This window comes from Stenella coeruleoalba, assembly GCF_951394435.1.
Source record: "Stenella coeruleoalba genome assembly, chromosome: 1".
Taxonomy (NCBI): Eukaryota; Metazoa; Chordata; class Mammalia; order Artiodactyla; family Delphinidae; genus Stenella; species Stenella coeruleoalba.
Window position 1 is genome coordinate 60,199,469 of NC_137169.1, and position 16,265 is coordinate 60,215,733.

A 16,265-nucleotide genomic window follows, 5' to 3' on the forward strand; every position below is an offset into this window, starting at 1 on the left:
ATCCATGTTGTTAAATATGGAAAACCAAGAAAAAACAAACAGAGGTAAGCAGAAGCAAAAGCAGAAAACAGAAAGAAGAAGCAAGGTAAATAGGTTACAAATGCAGCAGAGAAAGAGGGAAAAGGAAAGATATATCATTTATTGATCACTTTCTATTTGCAACCCTATGCCAAGAGTTTTAACATAGAGAATATGGCCAAGAGGGCCATAAGAACAAGGAGGTCAGAGAGATATGAAGGTTCTCCTCTGCTCCCATTTTCCTTCATACATGCCTTGTGGAGATTACATTTGTTTTTCCCCCAGTATCAGTCCATTTGGATGGCTATAACAGAAAACCATAGACTGGGTGACTTAGAAACAGTTTTTAAGGAGCCAGATTTTATTTATATGTAAAAATCAAAGCCTATGAGACTTAAAATCAAAATTTCAAAGGCTCAAAAGTATCAGGGGTTAATATACAGTGATAGCCAAGAAATACCTAACAGTTCCAATTATTATTGTTAGGTCTGAACAACTTAGTAAATACTTATGCCCCACTTAGTGGTTATTTGAAAAAAAACAATACACATAAATTGAAAGAGAAAATAATAGTTTTAGTTCATTCTTAAATAACCAAAACTACTTACTCATGGAATGTGTGCACCTGTTGGACACCACCTACCTTCTCAAACCTTGGAATCATATTGGGTACTACAACTCTAATTTCTGTTTCACATTGATTTTCCAGTGGCACTTGATTATTTTTTATCACAGCAACCACCAAAAACCCAGATTCACACAGACTATTAATCAAAAGAAGTGTGCAATCTAATGTTGAAACTGAGAGCTACCTCAAGGTAGCAGTTCTCACAGTATCTGACTGATGTCAAGTATTGCTTTTTTCCCCTCAAATATTTAAAGTAACCCATGTGTCCCTGTGAATTAGCAACAGCACTGTGAGTGCCTCAAGAGCACAGTTTTCAGAACGGGGGAAAGGAACAGGGGAAAGTGTAGAAGACATGAATTCAAAGTTTGACTCCACCTTGTTACCAATTGTATGACCTTGACAAGTCACTGAAACCTTTCTGAGCCTTGGTTTCTTATCTTTAAAAATACAGATAATAATAACAGTCTTTCAGAGATTTTGCAGAGATGAAATCAGATGAAAATATTTATAACAGTTCTGAGCACAGATCGTGGCACAGAGGAAAGCTGCAGTAAATGACCATTCCTTTCCCATCCACAAGAGCGGGAGACCCTGCCACATTCTCCTTTAATACTTCTGTGAGTCGCTAGCTTGCATTAACCACTTTCATAAAGGAAGGCACTTTTCCATTTCTTAGGAGACTCAGTCCAATTTCTCTCTGTAGAGGAATCACATCTTTCTCCAGGAAAAAGAGAATAGTCAATTACCCTTGAAAGTTTCCTTAAATGCTTTTATTAATGCGTTTATTTATTTTGACTCGAAAGCTCAGGCATAAGCTTTCTTCCCCCTTTGACTTCTACCTTAGGCTTTAGGCTCCCTTTCACTACAGCAGTATCAGCCAAGATTTAGTTTGACCAGTGGAAGGGCAATGGGGTTAAAAAAAAAAAAAATTTTTACCTTTTCTTTCCCCTCAATCTCTGTCCCCTCACCAGAAAAAAATATGGCTCAATTTACTTATAATGGGAACTCCACTAAATTTGATTCCCTACTAGTAACTTCCACTATCTTCACCCAAAGAAGTAGTCCCAAAAGCTTCACCCACTTTTCCAACATGAACTTGATTCTTCCAGCTATTTATAAAAGACTTTATAGAGGCAAAGCCAATTATTAATTTCCTTTGTTGGATAGTTAACTTTGTTATGTGAAGCCCATTTGAGAAGTGAGCTTTTCTTAGGATAGACAATATAGCATATACAGTATCCCATAGAAGACCTTCAAGAAGAACAGATTCCAGTTCAAATCCCAGCTCTACCACCTATTAAGCTTGTGACTTGGAATTATTTGCTTACCTCTCTGAACTTCCATTTCTTTACTTGTAAAACAAAGGTGATAATAATAAACAACTTAAAATAATAAATAACAATAAAAATAAGATTATCATTTAAATAATCAACAGGGATAAAATATAGTGTTTAGCATAGTAACACAATAGTAGACAGGTAATAGATTTTTCTTAACTGATGACCACCATCATCATCATCATCATCATTATTTTGCTCATAAAGATAAGAGAGTCTAACTGGGTCAGTGTAAATCCATTACTCTTGCTTCAGTAGTAGTCCTCTACCTAGGTGGAGGGCCACAGAATTCTAGAGAAGAGATGCAAGTTCATGATTAGCTGATATCATTCTTCCCAGTCATGAGGGCTCTTTTTTGATTCAAAATAGAAATTCTTGAGCAGCGTCAGAGACTAGAATTTAAGTCAAACTATAGCTGCCATGCAGAGCTCCAGTCACAATTGTGAGATACAAGTGTAAATGTTTGATCTATACATAAAAGATAAATTGAGTACCGAATGTGTAAGGCATAAGGGGAAAAAAAAGTAGTGAAATCCTTAACTATATTTACATTTCTGTGCTTATACAACTATTTTGTTTATTTGTTTTTGACTAAAACAAAATGCTTATACTTCTATATTAAAATGTCATAAGAATATTTCCTTTTTAAAATATTATTTCAACAAATAAGTTATATTGATATTTACAGAATGTTAGTATTAGAAAGAAATTTGCACTAATTCTTATTATCTATTATCCTCATTTTATTGATAAATTGAATAAGATCCAGAGAGTTACAGTGACTTGCTCGAGGCAACCTGATTAATAAGTGGTAAAGCAGGAATAAAACAGAAATATGCCACTTTGTAACTGAAAAATTTTTGAAAGTCTTAACATATTTTATGCCTTTCATAGTACCATTTCTCAGACTTGCATCTGCTTCTACTTAATACATGTCTCTAAAGATGTGTGAAGGCTTTTACTCTATTCTCTCAACTCAAAACTATATCCAAAGTCTCTTATGCTAAACTTTTGAAATAATTTTCAAAATCCATGAAAACACAGATTTTCCTATTCATCTCCAGAATTTCCATCAATCCCATTCTCTTTTCCATTCCTCTTCAAATATATACAATACTGCATGTTAAGTCTCTAATATGCTCAAGCTGAGCTAACCAGGAGGCGGCAATGTAAGGGATAATCATCCGACTAGAGCCCAAAGGAATCCTACCTCCATGCTGGATCTTTGTCTCCTTATCTATGTAAGCCTGGGCCTCACTGAGTCTCAGAATCCACCTCTAGGAAATGAAAGGATTGGACTAGATGATCGTCCAGTCTTCTCCCACTGAAATATTATTTTTTTAAAAAAGTGTCAGATATACCCAGGTTTGCGGTGGCGGGCGGGGGTAAGCAAAATGTATAGTAAGAGTTTCTATCTGATATTACCAACCAATTAGTTATAAAGCAGGAACCATTTCATTATTATATTTTGTCCTCAAGTGTATTCTTTCTCCAGTTTAACAAAATACTTCTAAATGTATTACATTAATGTTCAAACAAACAAGTACTAATGAATGAAAAAAACTGAAAATTCTTCTTTAAATTCAAATTGAGCTTAAGGGGAAAAGACAGAAAGATAACTGCTGTGCACAAATTTATATCACTACTTACTCCTGAGTGTAAATAAGCCATTTTTATATCTAGAAGGAAGTGAGAATTTTGCTTTCCCTAATGTCCTCCCACTACCTGGTTAACCGGGAATAATAATTTGAATTACAGAAGTTTAAAATTCATCGTTTTTTTAAATATGTTTATTTGTCATAAAGTTATATTCTTATACCAATGTTGCTCATTATACTGAGTGAAAGGATGTAGAGTGAAGATTTAGCGGGCTAGATTGATCATGAGAAAACTAGAAACCTTTGGAAGAAGGCATGGTAAAACTAAAGAAACTGAGAAGATCACTTGGGAAACAGTAGGAATTAAGAGGGAGATTGACAGTAAAAGCAGTATTTATAGGGCCCAATTGTGCATTAACTTTGTTAATATTTGAAAAAAAAAACTAGTTGGTCAGTAATATATTCCTCTTAGAACTCTTAAAAGAGTTCATTCCTTAGAACTCTTACACGTTTATATGTTATAGATTATGTATTGTATTACTTATATATGACTTATTATAATTCAGTCCTGTTTTATGAGTTGTATCTATCTCCCTAACTAGACTGTAAACTCCCCCAGGGCATTGGTGGCATTTTGTCTTTCTTTGGAAACTCCACAGTTCTTTGCACAGTGCCAGGCATAAAAACAGTTTTCAAAAAATGTCTGATGAATAAGTGGACTCATTTAAATTAGAAAAACAAAACATTTTAGTGCTTACCTCAGAGATACATATGATTCACTTCTCCTAGTGCGCCACGGTGAATTAAATTCTGGAGTCCCATCTTGTATCTGAGCCAAATAAAGATATTGCCATCTTGGTTAACCAATGCTTAAATGTTTACTTTCCTTGTCCTGTATTATTATATCTCTCAGGATTCTTTTGTTCATCCAGCTAATGAAATGAGGATTGGGGAACTTCACCCTTCATTAGCTGAGACCCCTCTGTACCCACCCAAACTTGTTCTGCTAGGGAAGGACAAAAAAGGTAACATTGTGAACTTGATATGGAAAATATACCACAAATGCATGTGCATGATGAATCACCAGTTGTAAATTATGATATACCATAGTCTATAGAAATATTTTATAAATATGTATCTCTAACATTCATTGGTATGCTGTTTTTCATACTTGCCTTTCTGTGTTTATACTTGTCAATGTTCACAGCATTATAATAATTTCCTGTTTACATTTCAGAATCAACAGATGAGTCTGAAGTTGACAAAACTCACTGTCTGAATAACAGTGTTTCCTCAGGCACTTACTCAGACTACTCGCCTTCCCAGGCTTCCTCAGGATCCTCTAACACCCGGGTTAAAGTGGGGTCCTTGCAGACAACAGCTAAAGAGGCAGTACATAATTCTTTGTGGGGTAACAGGTGTGTTTAGAATTCCCTCTTTTCTGTCCCCAAATGCTTATTTTCAGCAACATTTTAAAAAAATGGAATCTTCTTAATTTGGGGATTGTATTCAGCACATGAGTGGCATAGAAGACAGAGGGGCAGGTAAGCAAATGTAGTCCCCCTGGGATTTCCAAGAGTGGATAAATCCATTTTACACAGCAAAACCATTGTTTACGGAGTGAGGGTAGTACATTAACAGGTTGAGATGATAGAACCCAAAAAATTTTTAATCGAAAATCAAAAATTGTGTTTGCCTCAGTACATAATTGTGACACATTTGGGCATTCACCATCCAAAATGGTGTTATGAATTAAAGAAAGATTCATGGAAAGCACTAATGTGCCAAGTACAGAGTAAACATTCAATAAATTTTTCATCAGCATCTTCATCATCATCATTTTATCACCACCTGGAAAAGTTAGAATGTAAGTAAAAGTATTTAATCCTTCCAAAATGGCTCCTACTCTATATTACTTCCATTTTACAGATATATTAAAATCAAAAGCTATGGTCAATAAAGTGACTCAATGAAGTAGCATTTACCCAGTGCTGATTCCCTTGTTTTGTAACATGTTGTTTTGTAACATGTTGTAACAAATAGCAAATAAAAATTTTCATATGATATAGGTAGTCAATGACTTTCACTCAGATTTTACTGCTAATGTCAATACTGTTAACAATATATTCTTTGGTAATTGATGAATAACTATTTCTACTCATTGATGCCCATGATAAAAATCTTAACTCTTTCAGTTTCTAAATTTATTATTTGTTATATAAGCTGAGACTGATTTAGGTACTTTTGGAAGATGCCTTCTAAATGCACTTTTTTTCAATTAGCAAAAGCCCTTAAAAATCTTTAATAAAAGATATATAATTCAATATCATTAGTGTGCAAATGGTTTAGAATAAACTTAGAAAAATGAGCATCTTGTAGAGATACTGTGGTCACCAGAATAAACATGCCAATGACCAGAACTCACAATTTAATTTAATTTAATTATTTAATTTAATTTAATTTACATTCTAGAAAAAGATATGTGAATGCATACACTATACAATGGATTTAATGTCTTCTAATACCTGGCCCTCAAATATGTTATTTGAAGACAACTTGGGTTCATTAGATATAAGAAGCATTGATAAGAAATGTACTCTCAACTAATAGTTTGGAAATGTACTGAATCAGAAATTCATGGGGACCAGGAATCAGGTAGCTCTAATTATCAGACAGGTTTCAGGACCATTACTAAAAATATCTATATTTCTTTCATTCACTCATTTATTCATTCATTCATTCATTCAACAAATATGTACTTAGTACCTACTATGTGCCATGCACTATGCTAAGCCTGAAGAGAAAAAAACCTCTGCCCTCATGAGTTTACATTCTAGCAGAGGACACAAGACATATAACAGGTAAGTACACTGTGTATATTAGAAGGTAATGATAACTGAGAAGAAATAAAATTTAGAGCAGGGTAAAGGGGTGACTCTTTTTGGACATGGAATAATAATGCTATTGTTAACCATAATTGACGTGTGGATGAATGATCAGTTGAACAAAGGATGGTGGTATTCTGGCCGGGTGTTCTTTCTGGCAAAGACCCAGATCTTCCTCATTTTCAGGTTTCTTCTTCCCATTGTGTTCACAGGATTGCACAATCTTTCCCACAGCCTCTTGATGCAAAGCCATTGCTCAGCCAGCGGGAGGCTGTCCCCCCAGGGAATCTACCACAGCGTCCTGACCGGCTGCCATTGAGTGACACTTTCACTGACAACTGGACTGATGGCTCACATTATGATAACACCGGGTTTGTTGCAGAGGAAACCACAGGCGAGAATGCCAACAATAATCCTCTCCTGAGTTCAAAATCTAGAAGCACATCTTCTCATGGACGCAGGCCTTTGATTAGGCAGGACAGGATTGTTGGTGTTCCCCTGGAACTTGAGCAGTCTACACACAGACACACACCAGAAACAGAAGTGCCTCCTTCCAATCCTTGGCAGAATTGGACCAGAACCCCTAGTCCTTTTGAAGACAGGACTGCTTTCCCTTCCAAATTAGAGACAACCCCTACCACCAGCCCATTGCCTGAAAGGAAAGAACATATAAAAGAATCTGCTGAAATACCTAGTCCTTTTTCTCCAGGAGTACCATGGGAGTATCATGATTCTAATCCCAACAGGAGTCTCAGTAATGTCTTTTCTCAAATCCACTGCCGCCCAGAATCTTCTAAAGGTGTTATTTCAATTAGCAAAAGCACAGAGAGGCTTTCCCCACTAATGAAAGACATCAAGTCCAATAAATTCAAGAAGTCACAGAGTATCGATGAGATTGACGTTGGTACATACAAGGTTTATAATATACCATTAGAAAACTATGCTTCTGGGAGTGATCACTTAGGAAGTCACGAACGACCTGACAAAATGTTAGGACCAGAGCACGGTATGTCCAGTATGTCTCGAAGCCAGTCAGTCCCGATGCTGGATGACGAGATGCTCACTTACGGAAGTTGTAAAGGGCCACAACAACAAAAAGCTTCCATGACAAAAAAAGTCTATCAATTTGACCAAAGCTTCAATCCCCAAGGAGCAGTGGAGGTTAAAGCTGAAAAGAGGATACCGCCCCCCTTTCAACACAATTCTGAGTATGTGCAACAGCCGGGCAAAAACATCACCAAGGATTTGGTTAGTCCTAGAGCTTACAGAGGATACCCACCGATTGAGCAAATATTTTCATTTTCTCAGCCATCTGTTAATGAGGATGCTGTGGTAAATGCCCAGTTTGCAAGCCAAGGTGCCAGGGCAGGCTTCTTGAGAAGAGCTGACTCCCTGGCGAGTTCCACAGAAATGGCCATGTTTAGAAGGGTCAGTGAACCTCACGAGCTGCCTCCGAATGATAGGTACGGCAGACCTCCATATAGGGCAGGTCTGGATCGCCAAAGCAGCGTTTCAGTGACTGAGTCCCAGTTCCTGAAAAGGAATGGCAGGTATGAAGATGAACACCCTTCATATCAAGAAGTGAAAGCTCAGGCGGGAAGTTTTCCAGTTAAAAACCTTACCCAAAGGAGGCCATTGTCTGCAAGAAGCTACAGTACAGAGAGTTATGGTGCCTCCCAAACCAGGCCAGTTTCAGCTAGGCCTACTATGGCAGCTCTTTTGGAAAAAATACCATCTGACTATAACTTGGGTAACTATGGTGACAAGCCATCAGATAACAGTGATATAAAGACGAGGCCTACTCCTGTGAAGGGAGAGGAGAGCTGTGGTAAAATGCCTGCAGACTGGAGACAACAGCTGCTTAGACATATAGAAGCTAGAAGGTTAGACAGGGTATGTTTGGCATTTCTCTGTAAGAATATCCCTCCTGCCTTTAGTTTTACTTTATTGGCATTTCTAAGTACATGTAGTGAAGCATGAACTACATGAATGAATAGATGATCAGCATTTTATTTATCTTTATATTGTGGGGAAATTGATCATAATAGTTTTTCATGGATACTGTTTGATGCTCTTTGAGAGTTCATAATGTATAGGTGAATTATTTGTCAGAACTATCCTAAATATGGTTAGTAAGAAAGAATTCGACTCTGTTATATGGGATAGTGCTTCAATTGCTTTCTAGCCATTAAGGCAAAATGCATCTCCTAGGACACAAAACTGTTCTCTAGTGACCTAAAGAGTATGATTTTTATTGAATCTATAAAAAGTGAGTATTCTAATCCTTTCTGCACACACTCACTTATATTAAAATCAGACCTAATTTGTTTATACAATTTGCATATAGTTACTGCTATGGGACTACTAAAGTTATTACTTCTAATGAGCAATAATCTCAGCAAGAAACAGAAAAATAAAATAAGCAGAGATTGAATGCCCTCCTACACATTATTTTATTCAATGAAAATCCTGCCATTTAGAATGTTGCTTTTCCTATAGAAAGAAATGGTTAAATTCAAATCATACTACAGACAACAAAAATAGATGATGTCTTTATAAAGACTACAAACGTACAAATTAGTGTGTATATTGCAGAAAAAAAGGGGGGGGACATTAATCCTAATGCAGTTAAAAATTGAATCACAGCAAATCATGAAATGCATAGCAATTGAGGAGAGCAAAAAAAAAAAAAACTTGTATAAGACCTAGAATTACTTTTTGTTGTTGTTTGTATCTCTCTAAGAGAAGTCTGCATTTTCTAGAACTATGATCAATTGACCATCACCACTGAGTGTATTGATACTTTGCGGCTTTGGTGTAGAGGGCTTTGTGTACTCTGCATTGACCTTAGAATCTTAAAAGTCCTTTTTGTGAAAATAGGGCCTTTTGTTCTCTATTTCTAGATTTAAATGCTCAGTGTAAATTGGGGATCTGGATAATAATATACCATTAGAATGTTTCACTCAATAATTTTATTTCATTTGGTGTCCTGCTAAAAGCACAGGTCACTGCATTTATTATATATTTTCTTAATGCTGAATTTTATGTTTTCAGGTGTACTCTTTTAAAATAATTATATTGTTTGTAGGTCGTGTCTACATGACAAGAAAACAATTATTTATAGGGAAAGAGTGAACTAATAAATGTGGGTGTGGGTATTAGTTTCTCAATGTGGAAACTGGTTCTGCCTTGCAAAATATTTCATCAGAATGTCTGTTTCAAATAGGTGTGCTCAGTCCCATTGAAGGGAGCCTCATCAAAGCCTCATGACTGGCTGTCAGTGGGAGACACCTGGTCGGTTGTCACCATGCCTTACCTCAAGTTATACCCTCCATGTAGACAGATAACTTGGAGGGCGAAAATATTTGGGGCCAAATAAAACAGTACAGTTTGGGAACTCTGGCCTCGTGTAGACACGACCATACGTAACAGGGTAAGATGAACTAGCCAAGAAAGGTTATAAGAAGCTTTTTGGAGCATATATACAATGACTAGTAATTTGAGGCAACAGAGGAGTGAGTGAAAACAAAGCATGAAAAAGAAAAGACAAAATTTTAAGCACTTGGTACCATCATTTATTTACTGGTTTCCCAAATAAATGGTTCCTTTCCTTTGATCAGAGCTACTGAAAAGTAGGTGACTCCTCTAGTTGGAGCAGGAATTTGGAGAGAGGAAAATAGGACTGGGGAAGGGGGATTTGGATCAGCAGAAGTCTGGAGGTCCTGCCTGTCCCAGATCCAGATAACTAAAAGTAAATTTGTATGTATTTTTCCATTACTGTGACAATACCTCCCTTTTTAGTTAGTCTTCACATATCCTCTGTCTTTATAATTCCCTCAGTCTGTCTTTCATTTTTCAGAGCAATTTCAATGTATATTTAATAGTTTCTCATTTAATTCCATGAAATTAAATTACCTTAGAATATTGCTTCAAGCTATCAAATCCTGAAAGCTCTTCCTCTTTTCTCCAAGTAACTTTTCTTTCCCTCTCTAAATTGAGTTGCTGAGCTATTCAGGCTGTATCTAACTTAAAACTTAAAACAAGATAAATTCAGGGTGCTGGAACACAGAGTTGCTATGTAAAAATAGTTCTGTACTGTTGTTCTTAACATTCTGCCCAAAGTCAGATTGCCCCAGACACAGTGTGCTTCCTTTCAGTGAAATTTAGTTGAGTGATTTGAACCCTGGAAATCAAATAGTTACATTAGAAACTACAAGATCTTTGTCCATTCCTCATACAAGAGAACTGCCTAGAAGCCTGGACATTGGATAAGCTTAAGTGTTCTACATAATGTTGGTTAAAGATCTTGCTCGGTGTTGACCTTGGAGAGGCAGCTCCAAGTACTACCCTAGATTAAAGATGCTTGTTTTCTCCCTTGGTTTTATCTCAAGGCTCATGCTTCCGCTATAGAGCCCCATTTGACTGGGAGAAATGAAAACATGAACCCATATGTCTAAGACTGCTACTCTTCCATAAGAGCTGAGAGAGCACTAGACTGGAGTCATTTTAACCCTTAAGGAGTCATTCAAGTGCTAGATTGAAATGTTCAGTGTCCTTTTCAGTTTTGGCATGGTGACAATGAAAAAAAATCTCTGGATGAAATAATCAGGGATCCATAACAAATATGATTAGTAGACAGCACACCATCAGGAGTTTAATAGTCTTTCAGTTGATGGAATTCTGGTGCTAAAAATCATTTCTTTGCAAAAATGCCCTCAGAATAGAATAGCTGCCTGCTGTTAATGTTCAATAATATCCAGTTTTAAAAAGTGTACTAAGTTAACTTCTGTAGATTTTTTTTTCCAAATTAAGAGAATTACTTAAAAGGGCCAAATGCTGTCAATTATTACATGTCCATGATAGGTGGAAAGTAGAGATTGTACTGATGGAAACTATTTGATGACAGGGTATACAAAATGTTTTAATTTTTAAATGAAGTTCTGTAGAAAAAAACAAACTACATATCAGACACTTGGAATAACTTTAGATGAACCTACTGAAGGGTAGCTACAATGCAAATATCACTAGAATGTTCTATAGGTATTTAGGTATATCAGATAAACAGCATTAATAGTTCAAATCATAGTTCCTTTAGTTTCATTATGAAATTTTTCCAGTTTAAAATGTAATTAAGAAACAACAAAAAAGTTAGAATATTTGGATTCACATACAAGTTGACTGGTTTAACTAAACTAATAAGCAAATTCAATCATCCACTGGTCAGATTGACTGATTTTTTTGACCAGCTCTTTTTTCTGAGTTGCCATAATTATGCCTATAGACAGAGAAATAAAAGCAACTGATTTTGGCTTTAACTTTTCAGTGTATTAGTTTTAAGGCAGAATTATAAGCTAAGCTAATTTGTATGTGCTAATCTTACAATGTGAAAGAGACCATGAGATTTGCAGCTGACAAAATTTGATTAAGACCTCGCTGTTTGAAATTTTTGAATTAATAGACCGCCACTGATGAACATTTGTCCAAAGTCACTACAATCATGATATATAAGAGATAGATTTTATGCCTTTGAGTTAGCAGCAAATGTAAAACAAATGTTATCTTTGCTTTTTGTCTTTTCTGTAGTTTTGGATGGTACTCATTATGTGCATAACTAACACTGTTTACTGTATGCTTCTGTCTGATCAAGTGCATGTTTAAAAAAGAAAGTTACTGTTTGCCTGCTTTAAGTTAAATGTTATAAATTTAAACATGTTCGTGTAATAATCAGTTTGTTGAGCATGTGTTCACATCCTGTCACATGATTATTTCCTCTACTCAGAATGCTGCTTACAAACACAGCACAGTTAACCTTGGCATGCTGCCCTATGGAGGTATTTCAGCAATGCATGCAGGCAGAAGCATGACTTTAAACTTGCAGACTAAGTCTAAATTTGATCTACAAGAACTACCTCTTCAGAAAGTAAGTATGGACTGCCCTACATGTGTCAGCATACCAAAGCCAATTAATGTTGTTTGTTCACGTAATATGTTTAGGCTGTACATACAGCCCTGCTTATAGACTCTCAGGAGTCCAAAAAGCACAAGGGCAAACAATGTAGAGCCCAAACTCTTAGCTGCTAAATGAATATTTATAGCTAGATTGATTATCAGGTTCCTGCTTAACAGCTTTGCTTTTTGGATTGAGCAGGTACATGGCTTTTTGTGTTGCTTTAAGACTCATTTTTTTTCTTATTATTCATTTTCTTTTTCTTTTATTCTTTGCTTCTCTTTCTTTTGTGTGTGTATATGTATGTATTGATATATACCTCCCTTTTTTTTTTTTTTTTTTTTACTTTTTTGGAGACCACCCTATATTCTCTTGCTGATGCATTCTGAGAACAGAACTAGAAATTATTACTGGATGGCACTGGCATAAAAACAGACACATAGATCAATGGAATGCAACAGACAGCTGAGAAATAAACCCACACAGTTATGGTCAATTAATCTAAGTCTTAAATGTACCAATGAACTAGCTATAAGTAAGGAATTCTCAGAAGAAAAGATTAAATAAATGCTGGTTGAGTACAAGAGCTGAGATAGAGAATGGATGTGAACTACAGTTTTAATCCTCATGAAGTGAAAGAAATAATAAAAATAAAAGAACAAAACAAAGAGACACACACACACACACAAAGAAATTATTATTGGATTTCAGCTGATTCCTTTGGAAAAGACATATAGTCCTAAATTAGAATGAAAATTAAGTGGTTGGCACTTCTAAATACTTCTTTAGCCCATTTTTTTTTGTAGGAAATATTACACAGAAGTAAAACATGAGAAACAAATTTGTAACTTAGCTAGCAAATTTTTACTCATCCTGGGTTAATGGAAGAGTGGAAAGTTCACATGATTTTAAATGAAAATGTAGGCTTATTTGAAAGAGAATATACTGTAAGAGGAAACATTTCCATTGTCAAAGGACCGTTTCTGCTTGTTTTATTCAGGCAAAACAGAGAATACACATTTTACCTGTTTAAATTGACTAATGCACTCTTAGTTACCTTTCGATGGAAACTAATGAGTCATTTTCACACAATATGTCATTATGACTATATTATTAATGTAGTCATTAACCTAGTAAGTTTTTACAAAAAAAAGCAATGGAAAAGTAAGGATAACAAAATGATGGTAGCCTCCAAACACTCTTCTCTTAATCAAATTGATGAACATACGAAGCAAACTCCCATCCCAGGAAAGTGAGTGTTATAAGACCACAAACTCATGTTTTATTGTCAAATTAGCCTTAATAACAGCCCCTAGCTCTGTATAGCTTGCTTCCTACTCTGAGGAGAGTAATAAAATTAAAGAGACATTTAAATTCACAGCTTTTTTGTCACCCATGATCACTTTGGGGAAAAGAAAAAAAGCTAACTTAATTGAGAACTTTTGAAAATTATTTTCCTTGTCCTCAGTCTCCTGTTACAGGACCAGTATTGTGTCGGTAACTCTCTCCAGGGAGAAAAATGACTGATTTATGGTGTTTACCTATGTCAGTGATAAAACACTCCCTCTCTGGCCAATTTCAAAGTAGTAACTTGACATCACTGAACTCAGAATTGGGACTGAGAATAGTCAGCTCTCATGAGCTAGTACAAGTCGGCTCCAGCACACTACCGTCAGTGAGACCCTTTTCACAGGAGCCTCTAGTCTGTTCTTCATGTCCTCTTAGATGCCCAGGGCTTTCATCTTCTGCCCTAACAAAACCAGTGTTCAAAAAGATCTTGAAACTTATTTGCACTAAGGAACAGATGAGCCATCACAACTTAAATAGACACCTTTTCTGGAGAGCTTGGTAATTAAACAGAAATCAAACCCTTAAACTACAATCATAGAATTTCAAAATACAGTGAGCAGATTTGAGAGATCTTGGTATGAAAGAAGCTATTGCTTGAACCCCTTGAAATTATATCATATGGATAACCCCTTATTTTGCTTAGTTTTTAGCCCTATTTTCTCATCAATCTATGGGATAATATAGATATATTCAGTGTCTGAAAAATGGTAATACACTTGAAGCACTGTTTCTCAATGTATAAATTATTCTCCAGATATAAATTAGGTACCTCTGTGTTGCTATATTAATTTTCTGATGTTTGGGGGGGTACCCTATAGAATGGATTCATTAACTATTACTATAGCTCTAAGATGATCTGTAACAGAAATATTGCAGAGTTATATTTGGAGACATTGCAACCTTACTCAGTTGGGCACAGAGATGACCTAAAGGAATTCTTTTTGGAAACTACCTTAAATTGCAAACCAAGAATAATTCAAGTATGGAAAAGAAACTGAAAACGAATATATATAAAATAATATATATACATTTTAGTATATATACACACACACATATATATAGAACTGAATCACTTTGCATACAACTGAAACTAACACAATATTGTAAATCAAGTATACGTCAATAAAAACAAATAAATAAATAAGCTGCCATCCAGGCCCCCCTAAAAAAGAGTAATTCAAGTATTGAAATAGTCTATCTCAAAATGAATTATCATCAATACTTTATTATACACACCAAAAAATAAATAAATAAAAGGGAGAAGAAAGAAAGCAAGGGATGGAAATAAACAGTCAGGGCAACTACTCCATTGCCCTCAAAAGATTTTATGACCCAAATGATGAGTTTAAGCCCTGTAAACTGTAGACATTTCAGCATCTGGACAACTTTGCTACCTTGTTGCTAGTGCAGGAACATTATCAGATGTGGTTACTGGATGTTTAATCACTTTCAAGACTACTCCATGCTCTACTTCCTTTCATGGATTCCAATCTAAGTCTCTGCCCTTTTGCCTTTGTGCTCAGGTATATCTCTTCTGCAGAGCTCCTTAATTTGAAAATTTGTTTGGTTTTTCTGCCAAACTTTAGAGTCAACCTCTCTTAAGGGGCAGCCTTTCAGATTCTCCACTAACCGTTGATAACCGGTCCTATGATTGAGGCTCAGTTTCCTGGAGCCCTTCTCACCAGGAGAGGAGATAGGCAAAAATTATTTTCCTTTGATTTACAAATACATAAAAACCTATTACAGCACTTTCATCTTGCCACTTAAGATAATAAAAATTAGTATCAGCTATTTAAGATATCATTACAGCCTCTAAATGATTGTTAGCCATGAGAATTGCACTAAAATATAGAGTAAGATCAAAATAAAAATATTTCAGTAGATAAAATTGACAAAAACTGTTCATTCTCCTGTGAAAATCCTGGAGCTATCTTTTTATTCATAAAATTGCTGAATGATAACACTGGCTATCTCTAGTTAAGTACTGTGGTAAATGACTTTGGGGTGTCCTAGAAAGAATAAATGAAGTGTCCTAAGGAATCTAAATGAATGTTTTCACGTATTACCAGTTAAGAACTGGGTATGGAGTTGCAGCATACTTTTGTATAGGTGGTGCCCTCCCCAGGGAACATTCAGGGGTTGAAATCCAGACCCTTTCCCCACACCCTCTGCTGGCAAGACTTAACCTCTTGCAATTAGAAGAAAGGAGCATCTCTTTGTATTTTCTCTATTACACTGAGATTGTCTTCTTGCAAGTTATGTACCCAGAGAGGGCACCTTTTTGTGATTCCTACCTCCCCATCCTTCCATTATGGTAATTGACAAAAGGGCACTACCTGAGGTCCTGACTGAGCAAATTATTTGTTTTTCGGTTTGGATCTTTTTTTTTTTTTAGACTACCAAAACATATCTAATAATTTTTTCTCAATTTTCTTTTAAACAAATTTGTAATAAACTACTTAAAAGATATAACTATTTTAGAATAAAGATTGAAGAACTCTG

General features: G+C 35.6%; 2 protein-coding genes across 2 annotated transcripts in view; both read left to right on the forward strand.

The window, feature by feature from the left end:
- Positions 1–4,218: 4,218 nt before the first annotated feature.
- LRRC7 (leucine rich repeat containing 7) lies at positions 4,219–11,981 on the forward strand (the record flags this gene model as incomplete). Its single annotated transcript, XM_079923635.1, has 4 exons — positions 4,219–4,606; positions 4,819–4,999; positions 6,679–8,359; positions 11,925–11,981. The coding sequence occupies exons 1-4, from the start codon at positions 4,456–4,458 to the stop codon at positions 11,979–11,981; spliced, it is 2,070 nt and encodes a 689-aa protein (XP_079779761.1). The 5' UTR covers positions 4,219–4,455.
- Positions 11,869–16,265, forward strand: part of LOC307187549 (leucine-rich repeat-containing protein 7-like) — a gene marked incomplete at its 3' end in the record, with an annotated part of 81,787 nt that continues 77,390 nt past the window's right edge. Inside the window, exon 1 of the mRNA XM_079923743.1 lies at positions 11,869–12,386. Coding sequence (XP_079779869.1) covers positions 12,225–12,386 — 162 coding nt within the window. The 5' untranslated portion in view covers positions 11,869–12,224. The remainder of the gene's footprint in view (positions 12,387–16,265) is intronic.